Genomic DNA, 22,616 nt, shown 5'->3' on the forward strand with positions numbered 1-22,616 from the left:
AAAATAAGCAGCATAGGTATAAAAATCTGTAGCGTATAAGGGGTAAAACCACTGACAATGAATACCCACAAAAGAATTTTGATTCTAGGAGAGCTTCCCAGACAAATTTTAAATGATTCCCTTCCTGGTGCTGTGAATATTAAAGATGGGGGGAATACTGATTAAATTTTATAAAGAGGAAATTCTGTCTTATCTAAGACAGAAGAACATTCTAGAATCCTATAAAGACATGAGTTGAAGAGAAAGCATAGAAACTAGGTATTCAACCCTTCACCAGAGAAGAGGAAGAAAAAGGAAATGAATGACCAACCTGTAAAGGGGGGAGATGGTCTGGAGACATAGTGAGACTTGTATATAGAATAAAGTCAATACCTGGAGAGCAAACCAGCCAAAGATCAGCGCAAGGACTCTACTATACCAACTAACCAAGTTAAAATTTTCAGGACAGTATATCCACCTAGAGAGGAACCATTCAAATTTTGGAGAGAACATGCCATTGAAACATGATAGCAATGATAGCTGAATGAAATGAAGAAATTCTAGTGACTCATGAAAAGTCTCAATGGGCTGGCACTCAATCTGGTAAGTATGTGAAATCAAGGGAGCCTGATGTCATAGTGCTGGAATGCTTGCAAAGTTCAAAAAGGACATCACAGAAAATCTACTGTGCACCTATGCTGAGCTCAAGACAGATCTCATGGAGGGGATAAACAAGGCTTTTACCAATCCCATACGTGGTAGCAGAATAAGTAGTTGGTGCTCTGCAAGGCCTTGAAACCACCACTTGATTGATGACTAGATATCTGACAGACTTTACTGGCCCCAACAGGCAGGCAATATCTCTGACGGTACTTCTTAACCTGGGGGTCTATAAACTTTTAAAATATTCAAATTTTGATAGCTGTATTTCAATATAATTGGTTTTCTTTGTAATCATTTGTATTTTATTTTATGCATTTAAAAGCATTATATTGAGAATGGGTCCATAGACTTTCCTAGACTGTCAAAAAGGGTCTAGACAAAGCATAAGACTTGAGTTCTTTGAGTTCAGAGGAAAGTGCTGCTGTCTTATGCTGCATACTGGGAGAATGTAGGTACCAACAGGCCTTTAGGTCTTGTGCAAGAGAGTTTTTATCTCTGGAAGGAGATAGTTAAGAACATAAGCAACATCCTGGTGGTGAATAAATATTTTACCCAGTATGTATAAGTGTACATACAACCAGGAACCAGAAATCTCCTATGATTACCTAGATATTGTGAGATATAGATATATATATATATATATATATATATATATATATATATATGTATATATATATATGCCTGTCTATATATTTAGACACACACATATAAAGACATGTACGCACACGTGTATCTGTGTGTGTGTATGTATCGGTGTTTATAGTCCTTTTCTCTTTTCTGACAGGACATTGAAAGCAAGCTACTCAAGGAGGCACAGGCCTTGACAGGAATCAAAAGGTTTAGAACCACACCTTACTAACCTCATGGAGAACCACACAGCCTGAGCAAATCAGCCACACACCAGACTTTTTATGGTAGCCAGGGATGTGATCAATTACCTACTGTGGAGGTATAGCTCTGTGTATATGTGTTCATGTATATGAACATGTATGCAGTATATATATATATATATATATATATATATATATATGCATTTACATATGTATACACGTAGAATACATATAGTTGATATATACAAGCACATTATATATACATGTACGTCATTTGAATATACACATATATAGCTACACATAAACCATTTATCAGGTGCTTACTATATTCCAACCTCTGTGCTAAGTGCAAGGCATATAAACAAAAGCTTGCTAAATAGTCCCTGTCTTCAGGGAGCTTATGTTCTAATTGAGGGAAGGACCAACATATAAAAGGGAGCTGGAAAGTGGGAAGAGGGACTGGAACCAGAAGCAAACATTTTTTTTTACTTCAATTGTTGAGGCTTCTAGGAAACTAAGGTCACACATAGAATGTGGAAGCAGTGCTAGACCACCTCTGCCATCTCCAAACTCGGGAGGCCACAGGAGGAGTCAATTCGGCCAGTTGCCAAACTTGCTCATAGTCAATAAAAGAAACGGAAAGCTATTTCCCATATAGTCAAAAGATACTTTTTGTTGTAGTCCATGCATGCCTTTATTGTATGCTTTTTAGGCTAACATGTATAATGCTACTTTGTATTAATTAAGGCCCATGTGTTTGCTATGCAATTTGCTTTTCTTTCTTGCTATTTATGCTATTATGCCATGGCATGCAGGTGCATGTATGTGTTATATGTTTCTGCATGTAATCTATATATCTAGTAACTATATAATTCTAATATGATGTTACATGGCATGATATTTTTGTCCTTAATTTTATTCATGAAATGTTTTCATGTTTGCTATTGATCTGTACTGTTTCACAGACTGAAGCTAGCTGCATGCAATTCTAGTGTAAATATGGTATCTTGAATATCCATATATGAATTATATTATGTAGATGAAATCATTACCTGCGTCTGTTATATTGTAAGTAATGACACTTAAGATAATACCTCCACAGATGTTCACTTGTACTTCACATCTTCCTGGTGAGAGAATTATCAAGCACACCTGGTTAAGGAGGAAGTCCATTCGTCCAGCCTACCAAGCTTTGGAGCCAAGATGAAGGTTGAATGTTTTAAAAGAGGACATGGAGGAAATAACATGGGATACAGAATGCCTCAAATTTTGGTGAAGTAAAGAGAGAGGCAATATGGTGCTTGGCCGGGAGTCATCCTGCTCCTCAGCTTCCTGGTGTACTACAATTAGTACTCTGTAATTGTACTCTCTAGGCATGACCGAGACATAAAAGCATGCAACCAAAACAGGAAAAGCACACCGAAGAGGTGTCCAGAACAAAGCAAAAACATAGCCTCCATAGCAGCAAGAGCAGAGACAGAATGGGGTGACCTGGAGGAGGCAATCAGCATCTGCTCCATTTTGCAAATGGTGATGAGCTCAAGGCACTTCAAGAATAGAGACAAACCAAAAGGCCCAGAGTTCCTGAATTCCTGTCCCTGACTAGGCACTGACTCTTTGAGAAGTTTTTGTTCTTGTTTTTGTTTTGTGGATGAAAATTCAGATGGGTATATACCTGCTGCTTTCTTGTGGGGTTAACTGGAAAGAACTAAGTTCTCCGGTTTTGGCTTTCTTCCTGACAGAGGAGGGGAGCCTCCTGGTATTTGGAGGGTTGGAATGTGATAAAATCACATTGCTGGGTTCGTTAATGTGTTTGTTTTATTGCTTTCTAATGGGCTGAGTAATGAACTTCATGTGAATATGCTTTTGTATGAAAAATTTCCTCTGAAGTAGCTGGGATAGAATGAAGAGATGAGTTTCCCCGCGAGAGTGGCACTCACCCAATTCACTTTAAACCCTTAGACTTCAAAGACAAGACAAATATTGCCACACACAAAAGGGAAAGAGAGCTAAAGGGAGGGAGATAGTTGGGTCTCTGAGAGCCCAAAAGAACTTGGCAATTCCCCCAGAGTGAGTGTCTTCTGATGTTATTATGCGTAACCTTTAAAATGAGTGGTTGACAAGAAGCTCTTACTTAGTGAATAGTGTCAGGCACTGATCAGCATTACCCTCTTGGCGATGATTAAATAGAGAACCAAGCCTTAAGCATTTTGTGAACAGTATATATCTCTTTCTTAACACTTAGGGAAATACTTGACTTCAGTGATTTCAGCGCATAGTCAATGATTATTACAAATGAAGTTTATTAATTATCCCATAAACATAGCTGTTAAAAAAAGAATGTAACAAACTTTTGAGTGGTGTTAATAAAATGAGGCTCTGTATTGGAAGATGTTCTTAGCTTGTGCAACTCCTACAGCGCTGCAGTCCATTTTCATTACAAGCTGTGCATTTCAGGGCTTTGAAAGAGTCTGTAAAGCAGTTCCGAAACACTGACATCTTGCTTCCATGGCACATTGAACAGGGAAGGAAGCCAAAGCCCCCGCAGGAAGGACATTCATGTGGATGCTGAACTCTCTATAAGCACATGGAAAAAAAAAAGAATAAGAAGGTGGAAAAGTGTTAGAAAATCCAGTGCCACCAGGCCTTTGATCCCCAACTTTAATAATAGTTGGATAACAATCATGTCATGAAACAACTTTTGCCACTTTTTCTTACAAATTCACAGTATACCAAGAGGGTGAGAAGTAGGCTAATTCCCTCTTATGTATTATATTGCTCCTCTTTCTTCCCTTTCCAACTCACTTCCTTACAAACAATATCTCTCAGAAGACAAGAAGAGAGTGTCAATTATTGGGCAACCATTATATCTCTGGGAGAGGGTCCATGTTGGAGAAAAATGTGTACAATGGGAAAACTTTACATCATTTCTGTGAACATGAATTTCTTCATCTAAAAATAGGGATAATAATATTTGTGTTAAGTTAATCATAAAGTTTATGTGTGGGAACATGTTTTATAAGCCCCAAACATTAGATAAATTAAGTTAGAGGTGGGCCCCACTTGGAAAAACCCAATATATAAAAATCTAGATTAAAAAAAGATATATAGTAAGGAGGGAATTATTTGCACTAAAAGAGGAATATTCATCTTAATAAGAGATTTAATGAGACCATCCTTTAAGTATCAGGCATCTCCAAATTTGCTTTTGATAGAAAAAATTAGGAAGCAGTGGCCAGAACTGGGGAATGAACTTAAAAAGTACTGTATTAGATGCCACTACGTAGTGAAAAATCATAACCGTAATCATATGACATGCTCATACAAGTGCTTGATGCTTTTATGAGTGTTTTCACATAGATTACATCCTCAGATATTTGTCTTATTCAATATAAAGCAGATATTATCATTCTTATTTGATATACATGGAAACTGAATGACAGAAAGGTCAAGAGACTTGGCTAACATCAGATGGATAGTTAATGCTATTCAATGCTTCAAAATCAAGGAATGTATACCCAAAGTGATCAATTAATTCTTTGTGGAAATTATCTGATTTCTAAAACATTAAATATATATGCAAGATGTCTCAAAAGCCGTAGTGTAGTTATAGACTAACGAAACTTCTACACAACCTTTTACGGATGCATTTGTTATATAATATTCAACTACATCTACAAATGGCAAACAGTATGAGCATGGCAGGACACATTTATCAAACATTTGAAGGTTTGACTTTTTGATATCCTCCAAATTACTTAGATCTGGAAGGACCAAACCAGTCTGACTTACTGATTCATGATTAAGTCCCTGTGCTATCTATGGCACTATATTAAGGTGCTATACAGCATAGAGATCTTTGTTTTCTCTTTTTTTCTACCCAATGCAGAAGGATGAAAAATAATTAGTGAGCTGTTCATTTACTAGATAAGTTTATTAAAGTTTCATTTTGGAGCAAATGATATGAAAGGGAAAGGTAGAATAAGCATTTTATATAACACCTGCTATGCTCCAGGCACCAGGCTAAGTGCTTTACCAATATTATGTCATTTGACCCTCACGACAACTCTGAAAGGTAGGTGCTGTTATCCCCATTTTACAGTTGAGGAAACTGAGGCAGAAATGTTAAGTGACCTGCCTAGGGTCACACATCCAGTCATTGTCCAAGGTCTGATTTGAACTCAGGTCTTCCTGTCTCCAGTCCCGGTGTTCTATCTATCATGCCACCTAGCTTACATGAAGTGGTAAGCAAGAGTAATTACTAAAGAAGAGACTCACATCTGTTATAAGTGAAATAACATTAGGATTCACACGTTCTGGTATCTCCAATAATAAAATCCCTTGGACTGGATCCAGTGACAATCTTCCTTGAACCAGAGCACAGTACAATAGGAAGAACCCAGTCTGGGACCGTAGCAATGCTGAAAAACTGGACCACCACTGTCCTCTTTAACGATGTAGTGATTTTAAACTCCTGTTTCAGACTTCTTTAATGCCTCTCTCTTCCCCTGTTTGATGTTATTTCTGGCAAACTTTGGCTTGGTCTGAAGTGATTTCTGGGTTTCCCTTCTTTCAGGTCAGGGCTGAAGCCTTGCTCCTTTTTCCACAGGAGGGTTGTGCCAGCTGGTGCTTGTTCACCAGCACATGGTAGTCTCATTCCCCTCTGGAAGGGATTGGGCAATAAGGATTTTACTATTCCAATTAATCTTTTAAAAGTAAGAAATAGTATCAGCTACTGATGAGAATATTCATAATCAACTCCCAGATGTGTTCACTTTTCACAATATCATTTATATAATAAATTCTCAGGGTCCCTCTGAGTACCTCTCTTAGATACTTAATCTTCTGGCTTTTGGTCTAAGTTACCGATAACAAAGCTGTAATGAGCAATTTGGATGCCTAGGGCAAGCATCACAAAATGACCAGCTGTATGAAAGATATCCTCAAATAACCTTTTTTTTTGATTCCCTCACTTCCTTTATTTTTTTTAATTTTTTTTTTTATTTTTAGTTTACCACACACGGTTCTACATAATTTTGAGTTCCAGATTTTCTCCCCTCCCTCCCCCCTCCCTCCCCAAGACGGCATGGAATCTCATATAACTACCATGTATAACTTTGCATTGAATTAATTTATACACTAGTCAAGTTGTGGAGAAGAATTATGACCAATGGAATGAGTCATGAGAAAGAAGAGACAGAACCAAAAAAAAAAAACCCCAAGAACAAAAACAAAAGAGAAGAGAAAAAGGCGAGCATGAAGTGTGCCTCAATCTGCATTCAAACTTCACAGTTCTTTCTCTGGATGGAGATAGCATTCTCCATCATGAGTCCCCTGGAGTTGTCCTTGCACCTTGTGTTGCTGAGAAGAGCGAAGTCTGTTAGGGTTGGTCCTCACGGAATCCATATATCTGTGACTGTGCCCAACGTTCTCCTGGCTCTGCTCCGCTCACTCAGCATTATGTCATGTAGGTTTTTCCAGGTTGTTACGAAGTCCATATCATCCCCACTTCTTACCGCACAATAGTATTCCATTACCTTCATATACCACAGCTTGTTCAGCCATTCCCCAATTGATGGGCATCCTTTTGATTTCCAATTCTTGGCTATCACAAAAAGAGCCGCTATAAATATCCTTGTACATATGGGTCCCTTTCCCTCTTGTGTGATTTCTTTGGGATACAACCCTAGAAGTGGTATTGCTGGGTCAAAGGGTATGAACATTCCTATGGCCCTTTGGGCATAGTTCCAAATTACTCTCCAAAATGGCTGGATCATCTCACAACTCCACCAGCAATGTAACAATGTTCCAATCAAATAACCTTTTAAAGATAAATTGAGTTGAGTAGAGGAGGGGAAAAGAGACCTAAGGACACAAAGCTTAGTAGTAGGAGAGACGGGAATCCTGGGAAAGCATGAGACTGTGAGGTCACTGCTGATCCGTGCAGGGTAGGGATAGATGGAAGAGATGTGAGTTGAATATGATCACTAGAGAGGAAAAAGCATGCTACTTCCTAAGTTCCTGTTTTAATTAATTATTTCATAACATACATAACCCAATTTCTGCCTCCTGAAAGAATACAAATTCCTTCAGCCACCTCTGAATTTTGGCATCCTAGACTGAGCTCATCATCACAATTCAGACACAGCTCTGTCCACTAAAAACCTCCTGAGGAATTTTATAACAATAAATTAACATCTGATTTTAAAATACATTTTTCTTTTTAAGGAGAGTCATAATATATATCAATGCTCCGTGGATGTGGAGACATTACAAACATCTGGTATTTCCGTGCACTAAGACAAGTAATAGACTATGTACAGTCATTTGTAACAGTACCTCTGGTTATTTTTCCAATGTAATTTTCACACATAGCAAGCCCAATTGATAGGAGGTTAAGAACATATGCAATTAATTATTTTTGCTAATTAAATGCAATCATAATAAGCATGGTACAGTAGAAAGTATGCTGGATTTGTAGTCAGAGGATTGAGGTTTAACAAGATCACAGGTGGAAGGGACCTTCCTGTTCATTTAGTCCAATTACATATTTTAGAGATGAAGAAACTAAGGTAGAATAGGGGTGATGTGCCCAAGGTCAAGTAGGTAGTAGGTGATTGAGAAGGGCTTTGAATTTATGTCCCATGGCTCCACGTCTACCAGTTTTTGTACTGTACTCTGAATCCTGGATCTCCTACTTCCTACCATAGTCACCATAACAAACCATTTAGCCTCCATAGACCACAATTAATTCATCTGGAAAATGAGAGGGTTGGACTAGATGAATGCTAAGGACTTCTTCAGCTCAATAGCTTATCCACCTGTGAATATTTATTAAACACTTACTCTCTGTAGAGCACTATGTGGGTTCTGAAGAATGTAAGAAGTCTAGCAAAAACCCACTCGGTACTCATGCATTCTACAGAAATTCCAAGTAATTTAATGTAGACATAGAGCATAAGAAGGAGTGAGTGCTACCAGCAATGCTATGCCATGTAAGGAAACCAGACCATGCTAACATCTAAGTGGTGTTCCAAAATATCCTGAAAATCTCCTAAGAATTCTGCTACACAAGAACCATATTTGAATCTGTGGAGCCACCAACCACATCTGGCCAGGGTTTAGCCACTAAAACACCCTTATTTCTGTAATGAATTCTTAGCAACAGGCTATTTTATATACCTCTCTCTGACTTTATCTTCTCAGTCTAAGGGTCAAGTGTTTCATCCTATCAAACAAAATATTCTGTCCTATGAAAAACAGATCAAATATTCTGCAGGCAGACTCTGAGGTGACCTGCTTTTAGGAAGTTCAAAGAAATAAAGCCTGTGAGTCAGGCATGGATGAATCACAAGGAGTATGATATGGAAATGACTGATTCCCCCATGGAATCAGGAATAATATGGAAGCTTTTACTTTCATTAACCAACTAAAGGAAACTCTTCTTGGGTTTATAGGAGAGGGAAGGATAAACAGCCCCAGCCTCACAGGAGAACTGCTTGGTTCTCTATGTACTAGGTTGGCTTCCCCTCTGAATCCAGGAATCATCTCCCCTGAAGCTGAGAATAATCAGGAGGACTAGGACACATAGTACCGTTCCATAAGAGTATCCTCCATCATTTTTCTGTATGTGTCTCAGAGGCACAAGCAGAAGCTGGGCCTTTTACAAGGCAGTGTGTTCTAGTGGAAAGAATGCTGTCCTGCAAACTATTCAAGAAGCATATAGGAAGCATCTACCATGTAAAGACATTGTCCTAGGCTCTGAGCAAATAAAAATCAAACTGAAATAGTCCCTACCTTCAAGCATACATATATATGTATGTATGTGTATTGTGCATGTATATAAAGATGTATGTGTATACACACATGTGTGTATATATGTTGTGTATACAGGTGCATGTATATGTATATATACACACATATAAATAGATATAAATATAGATATCTAAATTCCTCCCCCTTACTATGAATTCAACTGAATAAATATTTATGAAGCACCTGTTATGTGCAAGATAGTATATTAAGAACTGAGAATACAAAGAACAAAGAAAAATAAAACAATAACGAGGAGCAGTACCTTCCCCCAGGAATCTTACATCCTAATAGGAGATACAATGCGATTAAAATATCTTTATATTGTCACTTACAAAAATAATTAGTTAAAGTCATAATTACCTCAATTTTAGTTAAGAGATCTTGCAGTTCACCTGACTCATTCATTGACAAAATTTTCTCAGCACCCTATAAACATGAAGAAAAAAGAAAACAGAAAATTCATATTGTTAGTATTTTGGAAAATAAAATACAACCCTATGAAATTAAATGCTTTTTCTGAAAGGGTGGAGGAGGTGTATGTGCACACATTCCACATACATTGATAACTCAAAACACAGGGAGGAGAAAAAAAGATCTTAAATTACTTGGTAATTAAACCATAATGATTTATCAATTAAAGTCATCAATTAACACGTACAGTAGATCTGCTTTCTGTAATGACTCTATGTGTAGACTAAGTGCCCATCCTTCAGAAGTCACTATATAAGACTGAGGAAGAAAACTAATATGTATAGTGTCAGTCTTCATGAAACTTATAAGCTAGTTAGGGTGATAAGGTACAATCATAAAATATAATAATACAAAGTGGTGAGCAAAACTGAGCTATAAATTTGTTTGTATAGATCCGATCATGACCCTATTGTGGTTCCTCATTGCAATTACAATTAAATAGAAAGTCCTTCTTTCACATTTAAAGTCCCTCACAACCTGTCTCCAGGCTACCATTCCATGCTGATTAAACAAAAATTCCCTTCACCCACTCTATTTCCTAGCCAAACTGACTAACTTATTCCCTATTCAAAGATGAGGCTGAAACCACCCCATTTGGTTCTGGTGCCTTGATTATCAGCAAACATTTACTAAATATTGAATCATTCAATCAGATCTGAGTGTGAACAAGGCTTATATATGTCCTTGTATGTAAATATATACATATGTGTGTATGTTTGTGTGTCTGTGTGTGAAGAGACAAGTTCATGCCCTACGTTCTTTGTATACAAGGGAGAAACTATCTCAGAAGCAGGGAAGAAGAGATTCAGAGCATCTAAATTCCATAGGTTGGAGCAAACACAGAGAAAAAGGAAGAATTAACTATAGCAGAGAAGGGCAATATCATGAGGGACTGTGGTTCTATGGGCATTTCTTACAGGAGGATCCAAGCTGAAGGAAGCCCCAAGCAAAACTCAGCCCTTTCCCCAAGTTCCTTTGCCAATGGCTGCCTACCCAAAGACACTGTAATATAATCTACCGTCTTGTTAACCAAGTGTTTCCAGTGAACTGAATTTGCCTCAACCACAAAGAAACCAGGGGTTTAGAAGTTAGAAATGTAAGGTTAGAGAACAAAATTTCTGCCTAAGTGTTAGGATTTTTTCATAACTAGAAGCTCAGAGCAATCATGACTCAACTTAGATATTGTCATCTAAAACAAACTTCCTAAAGCTGAAGAGAGGAAAAGCAATGGTATTTTATTCTCTTAAGCTTAAGATGAGCTACACATTGGAGCACCTGTTCTAATTGGAGTAGGTGTTGTACCTGACCCTGACATTCCATCTTTCTACCTTCATATAAGCTATTTGTCCTCCAAAACCAAAACTCAATCCCTCTTCACTTCTGCCCCTTAGAATAGCTAGTTTCCTACAAAGCTGAGTTCAAGTGGCATATCATATAAATGAGACCTGTTTCATTCCCCGCAGTCGTTACCACTCTTACCTGCAGAACAAGTTTGCATCTACTTTGTATATATTGTATATTTCTTATATATAGATTTCGTTTTCTATAATGGAATAGTAGCTCCAGGAAAGCAGGACTTGTGTAGTACGTAGCATGTCCTTAATAAAGGATATGATCGATAGATCGATTGATTGGTGCATAACGGTCACTTAATAAATGCCAGGTAGATCTCAGCTGAAAGAACATCCCTGGCCAGGGGAAAGAGAGAAGGCTTTGTGAAGGGATTTCAGCTGAGCTGTAGGGGATGGGCAGTATTTCTATCAGAAGGCATTTGCTAGAATGATTTATAACCAACTGGTATCTTGACTTCTTTTCACTTCAGTATAACCTAGATGCTTCATGCCTCCTTAATCACCAGAGAGAAATGTTGAGTTAATATGTCAGAAATGCAATGAATGAATATGCAGTGCTGTAGCAAATGTGTATAAGAAGAAGAAGCTAGCTATTAAAAAATTGTTGATGGTTTAGCTGGAATATGTCCCTAACATACCTAATGTGTAATAAAGTAAGTCTGAAGGTAATGAAAATACCATGACACAACATTAGAGGCAAAAACTCACTAATGACTGATAATATTTTAGTTCTGCTACATTCTATTTCTTTTAAGAGTTAGCAAAAATTGAAATAGGATAACCTCTGGGGAACTGGGGAGCCTGAACTAAGGCAGTAATGAAAGAATGTGGCTCATTTCTCTCCTGTGGAAGGAAAGATGCTGAAATGACTACAAATAAAATGAATGCACCAAAGTACCCATAAAACTTTGCCTGTTCTTTTCCTCTGCTTCACACTGAACCTGAGCTGGATTTATTCATTCAATCAATATTTATTAAACACTTTCTACAGAGTTTGACCCTTTGCATGGCATGGCATAGGATATACAAAGATAAATAAAACATGGCTGCTGCCCAGAAGGAGTTTATAGGATAACTGGGAAAATGAGATGTGCACAAATAAGTATAATTCATGTAAAATAGGATTTTAAGCACATTGATAGAGGTACAAAGAGCTAGGTGAGATTCGAAGAGAGTTATCTCCATGAGACTTTTCCTAACCATGAGTAAGGATGTTACCCAGACTTTTGTTTCACAGCTCTCTGATGCAATTATGCATTTTTCTGATAGTTTTTTTTAATTCCCTCTACTCCTAATTATACATGTAAGTTTAATGAGAGCAAAACACTTTTCTGATCTAGTTCTTCTAATTCTTATTCACCAAACATGTAAGTTATATGGAATCTTATCAAAAGTTTGTATTTCTACTAATGATCTAGCATGATGTTTTGCATAAAACAGTGCTTAATAAATGTTTGTCAAGTTAAATTTAAAAGAAGAAATTGGTTGAGGGGTGATGAGGAAGACTTTATGAAAGAAGTGGCATTTAAGCTGATTCTTAAAGAATAGATAAGTTAATAGAGGGAGAAACAGATTCTCAGGATTGGAGAAGAATCACCGACTCAAAAGTTGGAAGGGAAATCAGCAGCCATCTAGTCCAACCTATACATGAAAGGAGTCACCACTGTAATATACCCAAAATGTGGTCATCTAGCCTCTTCTTGAAGACTTCCAAGAGCCCATCACCTCTTGAGGCAGCCCATTCAATTTCTGAATGACTCTAAATTTTTAAAAATATTTCTTCACATAAGCCTAAATTTTTTTCTTTGCATTTATTTACAGGAAGCCCAAATTATCCTATCTGTAATTTCTGCCCGGTGTTCTAGTTATGCCTTCTTAGACCCAAGTAGATCAATTCTAATCCCTCTTCAACATGATAGCCAATCTAATCTAATGACCATTCATTGTGTCTGTGATGTGCTAAACACTGGTGATAAAAGGACAAAATGAAAAAATAGTCTCTGCCTTCAAGGAGTTTACATATCACTGATGGGGGAAAAGGGGAGGGGAGGGATATGAAACAGATAATTTTATATATAATCTGAAGAGGAAGTAGAGAGCACTAAATACCATGGAAATCAGAAAGGTTTCCAGTAGGAAATGACATATGAACTGAAACCTTGAAGGAAAAGAACGATTCAATGTGGAACTAAGAAGGAAGTATATTCCATGGATGGGGTGGGGGGGGGGCAGACTGTGCAAATGCGCAGTAGCTAGGGATGGAGTGTTTAATTAAAGGAAATGTAAGTAGGCCAGTTTAGTTAGAATATAGAGTGCATAAGTCAAAGAAAGACACCTTTTATGTCCTGTTTGAGTTTACTTTCTCTGTATTAAATGTTAGCAATTCTTTTGACAGATGCATGGACTTCAACGTCCTCAACCATCCTGGTCACTCTATTCTGCATATATCAGCTTGCCAATTTCCTAACTAAAATGTGGTACCTAGAACTGAACATAAAACTCCATAAAAGATAAGAACAGAGCAAAGTACAATGGGACTTCCATTGTTCCCTTGTTCTGGATGCTATGTTTCTCTTAAAGAAATCTAAAATTTTATTTTATTAGTTTGGGGTGGGGGGGACCAAGGGGAGAAAATTATATTTAAATGCTGGAAGTTTTTCACATGAATTGTTTTCCAGTCAAATCTCTCTCATCTTATATTTGTTCCACTCATTTTTGGAGCCCAAGTGTAGGACTTTATACCTGGCTCTATTAAATTTTATCACTGTTCTAATCACTGGCGATCTTTGGTTGATCCTGACTTCATCACTGAACCTGCCAGATAGACCTCTAAGTACCCTCTGTAGAGTTGACAAAAGGATATCTATGCTTTCATTCAAGTCATTAATTTAAAAAAATGCACAACAGGGTTAGAACAGATCTATTTTTGCAATAGTTAAGCTTATAAAAAGAATGGGTTTTTTTAAAAGTCAATATCTTTGTTGTTTTTTTTCCATTTCCCATTATTCAGCATTACTGTCTTGTTTGGATAGGTCAGGTTTAATTTCTTGCAATTACATGCAATGTCTTCATCTCATTATTCTTTCCTCTAATTTGATCTTCATTTTCGCTTTTAACTCATTGATAGCTTCTCAGGGCACAAACAACTGGTTCTAGTGTGACTTCCCACACCAGTAAGTCATCGATGATTTCCTGCATATTCATATAAGTAGTTAATTTTGTGATGTGTCTCAGTGCTTGTCAAGTATAGTGGCTTTCAATTCTCTTCTTAAATAAAGTATATACTGTTGTGAAGTTTCTAAGTAGTCCAACAAGCCTTTGTCATTTTCTCTTCTCAAACCTGAACCATGTTTCACAACATACTTTTATCTATTCTCCCCATACTCATCTTCAAATTGAAATTGCCAAGTATACAAACAGATGTTGACTTGATTTGTGGGGATTTGTTCATTTCTTAGAAGAATTTCTTTACCTTTTTTCTTCTAAAGCAGATGTTGATGCATAAGTTGCAATTAACATCTTTGTGCCCTTTTTATGAATGTTCAATATGAGCACTAGGACGAGATGAGCAAGTGCCTTATGAAATGATCATTTTTATTGCCTTTGAGCATAGAATGAAACCAACTCAACCAACTCCTTTGTTAGATTGACCAAAGAGAACCTCTGAGATACTCTGCTAAAAGGCAGGTAACTTTCCTGAGTTTTCTAATTTGGTTTATGATGAGGATGTTAATACTGAGTTGGTTCAATTCTCCCATTAACATGAAAATATATTGATTGTGAGACAAAGATTTCATGTTCATAGTCCATGGTCAAGTTAATGATTATAGATCATCTAAAAATGTGTTTCTTAGAACCCTCTGCCTTATTTTCTGATTCTTTGCCACTGCCATCGTGGAAGCAGAAGGACTGAAGAATATTTTAATACTGCATTTTTTCCTGTGTTTGCAGGATTAAATAATTCATCACCTAGTGGCCAACCTACCAATGAGGTATTGATATAGTTAGTTAGGCTGGTCCCTGTATAGCACATATCATTGGAGAAGTTTTAACCTGATAGACTCTTCCAGAATTTGCCTTGGCTCCACTGGTATATCCTTTGAGACCCCAGGTCTTCATTGCCAAGGCAAGAATTCTTGCTTCAGAAATGTATAATATGTAAGCACAAAAAGAAGCAGAACTGGTGAATTTGCTCATCATATTTTCCATTCTAAATACGATTTTAGTCTTTAGTTATTTTCCAGACATACGCACATGTGTGGAAAGTAATGCATAGGAATGTTCACACAGACAGGGAGTCTCCATCTTCTCCCTCTCTGAATTTCACTCTGCCATTCATTCAATGTTGTGTCATGGAGACTATCCATTCACCTTGTGGTTCCTGTGCTATTCAAATAGATGAAAACAACAGAATGTCATATTCAAGCCTTTACTTTATGGTTGTGCTTTGATTTGACTCCCATTTCTGTTGAGGTCACCATTATCTGTCCAGTCTACCAGGTTTACAATGTTGACATTATTCAGAACTTCTCATTCACCCCACCTGTTTAGTTAGTTGCCAAGTCTTTTCGTTTTTATCACAACCATGGCTCTTGCAACCATCCCCCTCTCTCTAGTCATATAGTCACCACACTAATTCAAGTCTTCAGCACCCCTCAACTAGACCATTGCAATTGCCCCCATTGGCCTTTCTGCCTCAAATTTCTCCTTCAATTCATTATCCACACAGCTAATTATGTGGTTTTCCTAAAACAAGTAACCATTTGACTCACCTATTCAATAAACTCTAATGGTTCCCTATTGCTACTAGGATAAACTATAAAATTCTCTTTTCGTCTTTTAAAGCCCTCCACAATCTGACCCTAATCTATCTTTCCAGCCTTATTATACATCATACTTCTTCCCAAAGTCTGTGCTCTGGTCTTGTTATTCCTCACATATGACAATCCCTCCTCTGTCTCCAGATCTTTGTATTAATTGTTCCATAACCATCAGTTAAAATTCCTTCAAAACTTGGCTCAAGCACCATCTTCTACATGTCAGTGCCTGGTACATAGTAGATACTTGACAAATGCTTGTTGACTGACTGGTTAATGTCTTTCCTGATCCTCCCAGAAACAATTGCCTTCTGCCTACAAATAACCTTGTTTTTTTGGTACATACTTATATGTGTACACACTTTGGACAGCCAAAATTAAGCTATTCAAGGGTAGGAGCTATTAAATTTTTCTCTTTGTATTACTAATATCTAGCAAATGGTAGTCATTTTAAAAATGGTTGTCAACTGATAACCTGATACAATCTCCAGTATTATATCTAAATTAGGAGCAGCACATAAGTATACATTTATAAACATGTCTCATATACACAGGCTCACACATACATATGTTGGTTGCTATATGTTTTATTAGCATAAACTTATTCCTTCCACATATATTTGTGATACATTTTATGAATTCATATTTCCTGGTCAAAATGTTATTCTCACCAGGTGTCACTGATGCAATCATTAGGCTGCATCATAGTCATAATTAAAACATTCTAATTAAGGGTGCCAGCTTCCCAAAATCAACCTAGATTTTTAGGAATGTCTACTTTTTACACTTTAAAAGTATGTAATTAAAAGTTGATGAAATTTTTCAAAGCAAAATATACAAAAGCAGTCACAGCCAAATCTGATGATTTGAGATTACTGAAAGGTATCACAAAGTCAGGATTTCTCAATTATTCATCAAAAATATGCATAGTTTGAAAAAGTATATTACTCAAGAAATGTTTATTTCATATAGTAGATTAGTATTGTTAGATAAAACTATAAGGTTCATTTGGGGGAATATAGTCCTGTGATTTCATCAGTGTCAGGAATTCCCAGTGTGGAAATTCTCTCAACCTAAACGGAGCTGCTAATCCTCTATAACTTTCAATCAGAAAGTTGTCTGGGAGTACCCAGAGGTTGAGTAGCTTGCCCACAGTAACAACAGCAATATATGTTAGAGGTGAGTCTTCCAGACTCTAAGGCCAGCCCTCTACTACTAAATCATACTACCTCCCCTTTGGGGTTTATAAAATTTTACTCTTTTATAGTAATGAAGTAACTGACCTCTTATCTTTACCATGTTCCAAGTAAATTGTCTCAAAGATACTGTACTGGTTACTTATAAAAAAACTTAATAATTACTTGAAAGATATGTTTCAAATTAAACTACCCCAATTTTGGCATAATGCATTTCAAAATCCAGAAATACTCATACTATCACAGGCAACCAGGCATCAGAAGATATAAATCTCTCCAGCAGATCCATTCTCCAAAAGTTGCACGTAAATTAAGATTTTGTAAATCAAATCATGTTCCCTATTTCATTTCTATTATAATTTCAGAGGTACATTCTCATGAAAAATCCTTCAAAACCAAGGACTAAGGCAAATCACACTTAAACTTGACAGCCTGAAAGATGAAAAGAATGCTGGATTTGGAGTCAGTGGAGCTGAGTTTGAATGTTAGCCATGGTCCTTAGTAAAAGTGTGATCTTAGACAAGTTGCTTAACCAGGGTCTCCAATTCCTCAAATGTAAAATGAGGGCCTTGGAAAAGATAGTTTTTGAGGGCAAGTATTACAAGATGGCCTCTAAGGACTTTTTCAGGCTTTCATGATCTGATCCTATGAATATTCAGGATAAATAGCTTATCTTCCCTTTGAGTTCACAGCCTCCCATTTTCTATAGATAGAATAAAACTTACCTCGAAGCATGCTGGATCAGCTTTCTACCATTCAGAGTTGCCCTCAGTCATGGACAAAATGATTCCAAATAAATAACCAAACACTATACCTTAAACAGGGGTGAACTGATCCTTTTCTTAAAGTCACAGAATCAGAGTTGGGAGGGCAGATATCTAATCCAATAAATATCTAGAATCCCCTCTACTGAATTCCCAGCAAATGGTCATCCATTTCTTCTCAATTTTCAGTGATGGGAAACCTGCTATGTCCAAAGATAGCTTGTATCAAAGATAGCTCAGCTCATTTCAAGTAATTCTTCCCCTTGGGTTTTTTCCCCTTAAAAAAGTTGAAATCTGTCTCTGGGCAACCTCCACCCATTCTAGTTCTACTTTCTGAGATCAAGCAGAACAAGTCTGATTCTTCCTCAAGATCAGTGGTCTCCAATGTGGGGACCTTGGCTCCAATGGTTCATAGCATGGTTGGGGCACACAAATAAGGATCTGGATCAGGCAGTTCAGTGGTCTTCTGGTAGGTCAAACCCTGGTTACTTCCCCCTTCTAGACCTTGCTCTAAGGATTAGATGGTTGTAATAACAATAGGGATAGAAACAGGTTGGATTAGAAATGACACTAGGGGTGGGAAGGAAAGAAGTAGAGGGACATAAGCTAAGAGAGTCTATGAGGTGGGACAATTGCAATGGGAGCAGACAGGTGGGGGTTCATGAATGGAATGACAACAGGGGTAATTGGTACTGAAGGGGCTGGGCAGACAGAGCTGCAGCAGAGATAGAACTAGGCTCAGCAAAGAGACAAAGTCCTGGAGACAGCAGACCAACTAGGACCAGGACTTCCAGGTGAGGGGTGGTAGCAACTACTAGACTCTTCTCTTCCTCCTCATTTCTCTCCACATGCTAGGCAAGTATTTGATAGTGGTTACAGATAAAGACAGCAAAAAGGGAAGAGGGAGGAGAGGGACACGAATGACAAGAGTCTATGGGCTCAGCAGACTGGTGGGACACAGCAATCTAAAAGCATTTATTAGGTGTCTACCTTGAGCCAGGTAACATGGCAGAGATATAAAGACAAAAATGAAACAGTCCCTGCCTTAGGTGAGTTTACAATCTAGCTGGAGGAAACCACCCACCCACACACGAGAGAGAGAGAGAGAGAGAGAGAGAGAGAGAGAGAGAGAGAGAGAGATGAGAAAGATGATAGATAGATAGATAGATAGATAGATAGATAGATAGACAGATGTTATACAAGTTAATTTTGGAGGAAGGCACCAATGCTAGGGGCAATCAGGCACAGCTTTAACATAGAAGGTGCCCCTTGTACTCAGCTGAACATTTAAAGAAAAGGAGAGGTTTAAGGAGTACATGCACATTTTGTTTCTTACCTGACCAAAAAAGTTTAGAGTTCTGGATAACGATCCTTCAAATACTTGAAGACAGTTATCCTATCCCCTTAAATCTTTTCTTCTCCAGGCCAAATATTCCAAATTCCTTCAACCAATACCCATGTAACATGGTCTCTAGTTCTCTTACTACCCTCTGGCTGGGCTCCAGTTTGTCAATGCCATTCCTAAAATGGGTTGCCCAGGACTGGTCATAACATCACAAATGTGGTCTGCCCAAAGCAGAGTGGTATGTATGATCATAATCTCCTGCCCCCTTATTAAGTACACTGTGCCTCTATTAATGCATCTCAAGAGCTCAGACCCTTTCTGCTACTCAAACTATAGCTTGCCCACACCTCCTGCATGCTGCACTTGTGAAGTTGATTTTTTAGCTCAAATGCAAGGCTTTCACATTTATCACTGTTAAATCTCACATTACTAAATTTAACCTATTGTTCTGATCTGTCAAGACTTTTCCAAATCCTGAGTTTATTGTTCAATATGTTAGCCATCCCCAGTTTTGCATCACCTACAAATTAAATATGCTATGTATGCCTTCATCCACTTCATGCCATATATACATTCATTCAAGGCATTTAAACCAAAGCACATGATTTATGCCTTCATCCAAATGGCAGCCAAGTGTCATGAAGGACAGAGTGCTGGGGCTAGAGACAGGAAGATGTGAATTCAAATGCAGCCTCAGATATTTACTAGCTGTGTGACCTTGGGCAAGTCACTTAACCTCTGGCTATCTGTTTTTCCTCAATGGTAAAATGGGGATAATACTAGCATCAACCTTGGAGGGTTTTTGCAGATCAAATGAGATAATATTTGTAAAACTCTTAGCACGATGCATGGAGCATAGTAAGTACTATACAAAATGCTTGCTACTATTACCCAAGCCATTCATTAAAAATGTTGAATAATATAGTTCAAAAGTTTGATCGCTGGGGTGGAGAAATTAGGGAATATGCAGAATATATGCAGAATCAGTCTCTAATTAAGTTACAAAATAATTTAAATGCCTAAAGGAGTTCATTAAACTTTCTGAAATTATAATAATCTGCATTTATATGACATTTTCAGGTTTACAGAGTCCTTTCTTCATCCTAACACTGGACAGTAGATGTGTTTCTATCTCTATTTTACAGATGAGGAAACTGAGACTCAGGAAGATTAAGTGGCTTGCCCAAAGTCATGTGATCAGTAAGGGGCCAAGACAGGACACAACCCACCTCTTATTACCCAAGGTCTGAGTTTCTTCTACGATCTATTACTACTGTACGCATTAATGTCAGGTGCATTTGTGAATAAACCGCCAGTTTACAAAGGTCCTAGAGAATTCAGTGTTGTGCACAGGACTCATGGGGCAAAACTATAGTATCATAACGCTCAATGCATGGCAGTGTAATATGCATTACTTGTGTAGAGAGAATCAGGAAGTGCATCACCAAAATGATTTACTGTTTCTAGCATCCTTTTCCTGAATGGAGTTTTTAATAACATTTTGAATTATTTTGTTAATTTTACTTGCACAGAAGAGAATGATTTTAAAACATATAATGCAAATAAAGAATCTTATTAGAAGAGTAAATGAAACTCATAGAGAAAGAAGCTGTTAAAATGTAATTTAAATTTCTTTTTTAAAAAAATGAACCAAAAAACTAGTACTTATATCTGCCCTGAAGGTTAGCAAGGTATTTTACATACATTATTTAATTTGAGCCTTCCAACAACCTAATGAGTGGGGAGTTATTATTATCACCTCCATTTTATTGATTAAATAACTGAGGCTCAGAGTTTTTAAATAGCTTGACCAGACCTATTGTCTGAGGTGAGATTTAAACTCACATATTCCTGATTCCAAGTCCAGCTATCTATCCAGGATGCCACGCCACCTCACTTTGAGTAATATGTAAATTCAAAATATCAGCACATACAGTATTAACATAGTTATTTGTTTAATGTATTTTTTATTCCTGATTTTTTTGCTCAAAGTAAGAAGACTCATGGGATGACAATATAATAATCAAGTGACTCTTAATTGTGAATATATGACAATGCAACATGATCTTAGGCTGACCTGTGTTCAAGTCTCCCTTTTGAAAAGTACTGGATATACAAACCTGGGAAAATCAATTGATATTTCAGTATCTCCCAACAATCTTCTAGGACAGTTGGCAATCTCCTTTGGAATCAATAGTGTCCTCATAAGGAGCTCCCCACACTGGATGCATTAATGGATGAATGAATGGATGGATTAATTAATTAACTAATTAATTAAGGAGAGGAGGACAGGAAAAATTACCCAAGGACATGGGTCCTGGTGTACAGCTACTACTCTCTGCAACCTTCATTAATCTTCAAGTTCCCTCATTGTTGCACAATATTTGCTAAAATTAACAGAAATCTAGAAGCAAAGGATTTAAGGACACTTTGAAGTTTATCATGTTTTGGAAGCACGCAAAGATACTGAATAATAATAATATTTAAAATTTAGAAATTTATATTCAGAATTTCCTATCAAGTTTTGGGTTTGATCTGAATCACTGTGATCTAAGGCAGGAAGAAGCTAGGGTTTATCCTAAGTCAATTCATTATTCAATATCTCATAATCTCTCCTATATTTTAAAGGATTAGATGTCACAGTGGATAGAGTGCAGGGCCTAGAGTCAGAAAGACCTGAGTTCAAATCTGACCTCCGACACTTACTAGCTGTGTAACCCTGGGCAAGTCACTAAGCTCCATTTGTCTCAGTTCTGCATCTGTAAAATGAGCTGGAGAAGGAAATAGCAAGCCATTCTAGTGTCTTTGCCAAGAAAACCCCAAACAGGGTCATGAAGAATTGGACACAGTTGAAACAAATGAACAACAACTACCTTAGGTCAGATGAGGCAAGAAAGAACCAGAGGACAGAAACAAAGAGAGGAATCTAGTTAGCGTAAAACAAGAGACTAGCTCACCCCTTTGCTTCACCATATTTACGGACAATCAGTCCTTTGATGCAACCCTTTATTCATTTACAAAAAAATAACTACAGATTCCCCAGAGAGTAACTTCTGATGGAATAAATAGATGCTATTTTAAGTCAAACTGTGTTTTATTGTGTTGGGGGCACAAACAGTGGGTGGAAGACATGAGAGAGAAAATTGTTGGGGGATATTTTTAATTAAAATATTTCCTGTCAAAACTAAGAGTAGGAAGGGAAAAGGAGAGGACATAAGTTAATGCATTAAGTAGACAAAAGGTCAAAGGCTTTTTCCCCCTAAAATGTATTTGAAATCTTTTTGTAAACCATCTGTACATTATAATTAAGTTTTTACATGAAAGCCTATTATTTCACTTCCCACAAAAAATAAATAAATTTCCTTGTTGCCGGTTTCTAGATAT

At 37.3% G+C, this 22,616-nt stretch overlaps 1 protein-coding gene across 1 annotated transcript in view; it reads right to left on the bottom strand.

The window, feature by feature from the left end:
• Nucleotides 1-3,869: 3,869 nt before the first annotated feature.
• GRXCR1 (glutaredoxin and cysteine rich domain containing 1) overlaps nt 3,870-22,616 on the bottom strand; it is a 119,247-nt gene continuing 100,500 nt past the window's right edge. Inside the window, exons 3-4 of the mRNA XM_036762410.1 lie at nt 9,648-9,713; nt 3,870-4,049 (exon numbers count right to left, since the gene is read on the bottom strand). Coding sequence (XP_036618305.1) covers nt 3,870-4,049; nt 9,648-9,713 — 246 coding nt within the window. The remainder of the gene's footprint in view (nt 4,050-9,647; nt 9,714-22,616) is intronic.

This window comes from Trichosurus vulpecula, chromosome 6 (assembly GCF_011100635.1).
Source record: "Trichosurus vulpecula isolate mTriVul1 chromosome 6, mTriVul1.pri, whole genome shotgun sequence".
Lineage (NCBI taxonomy): Eukaryota > Metazoa > Chordata > Mammalia > Diprotodontia > Phalangeridae > Trichosurus > Trichosurus vulpecula.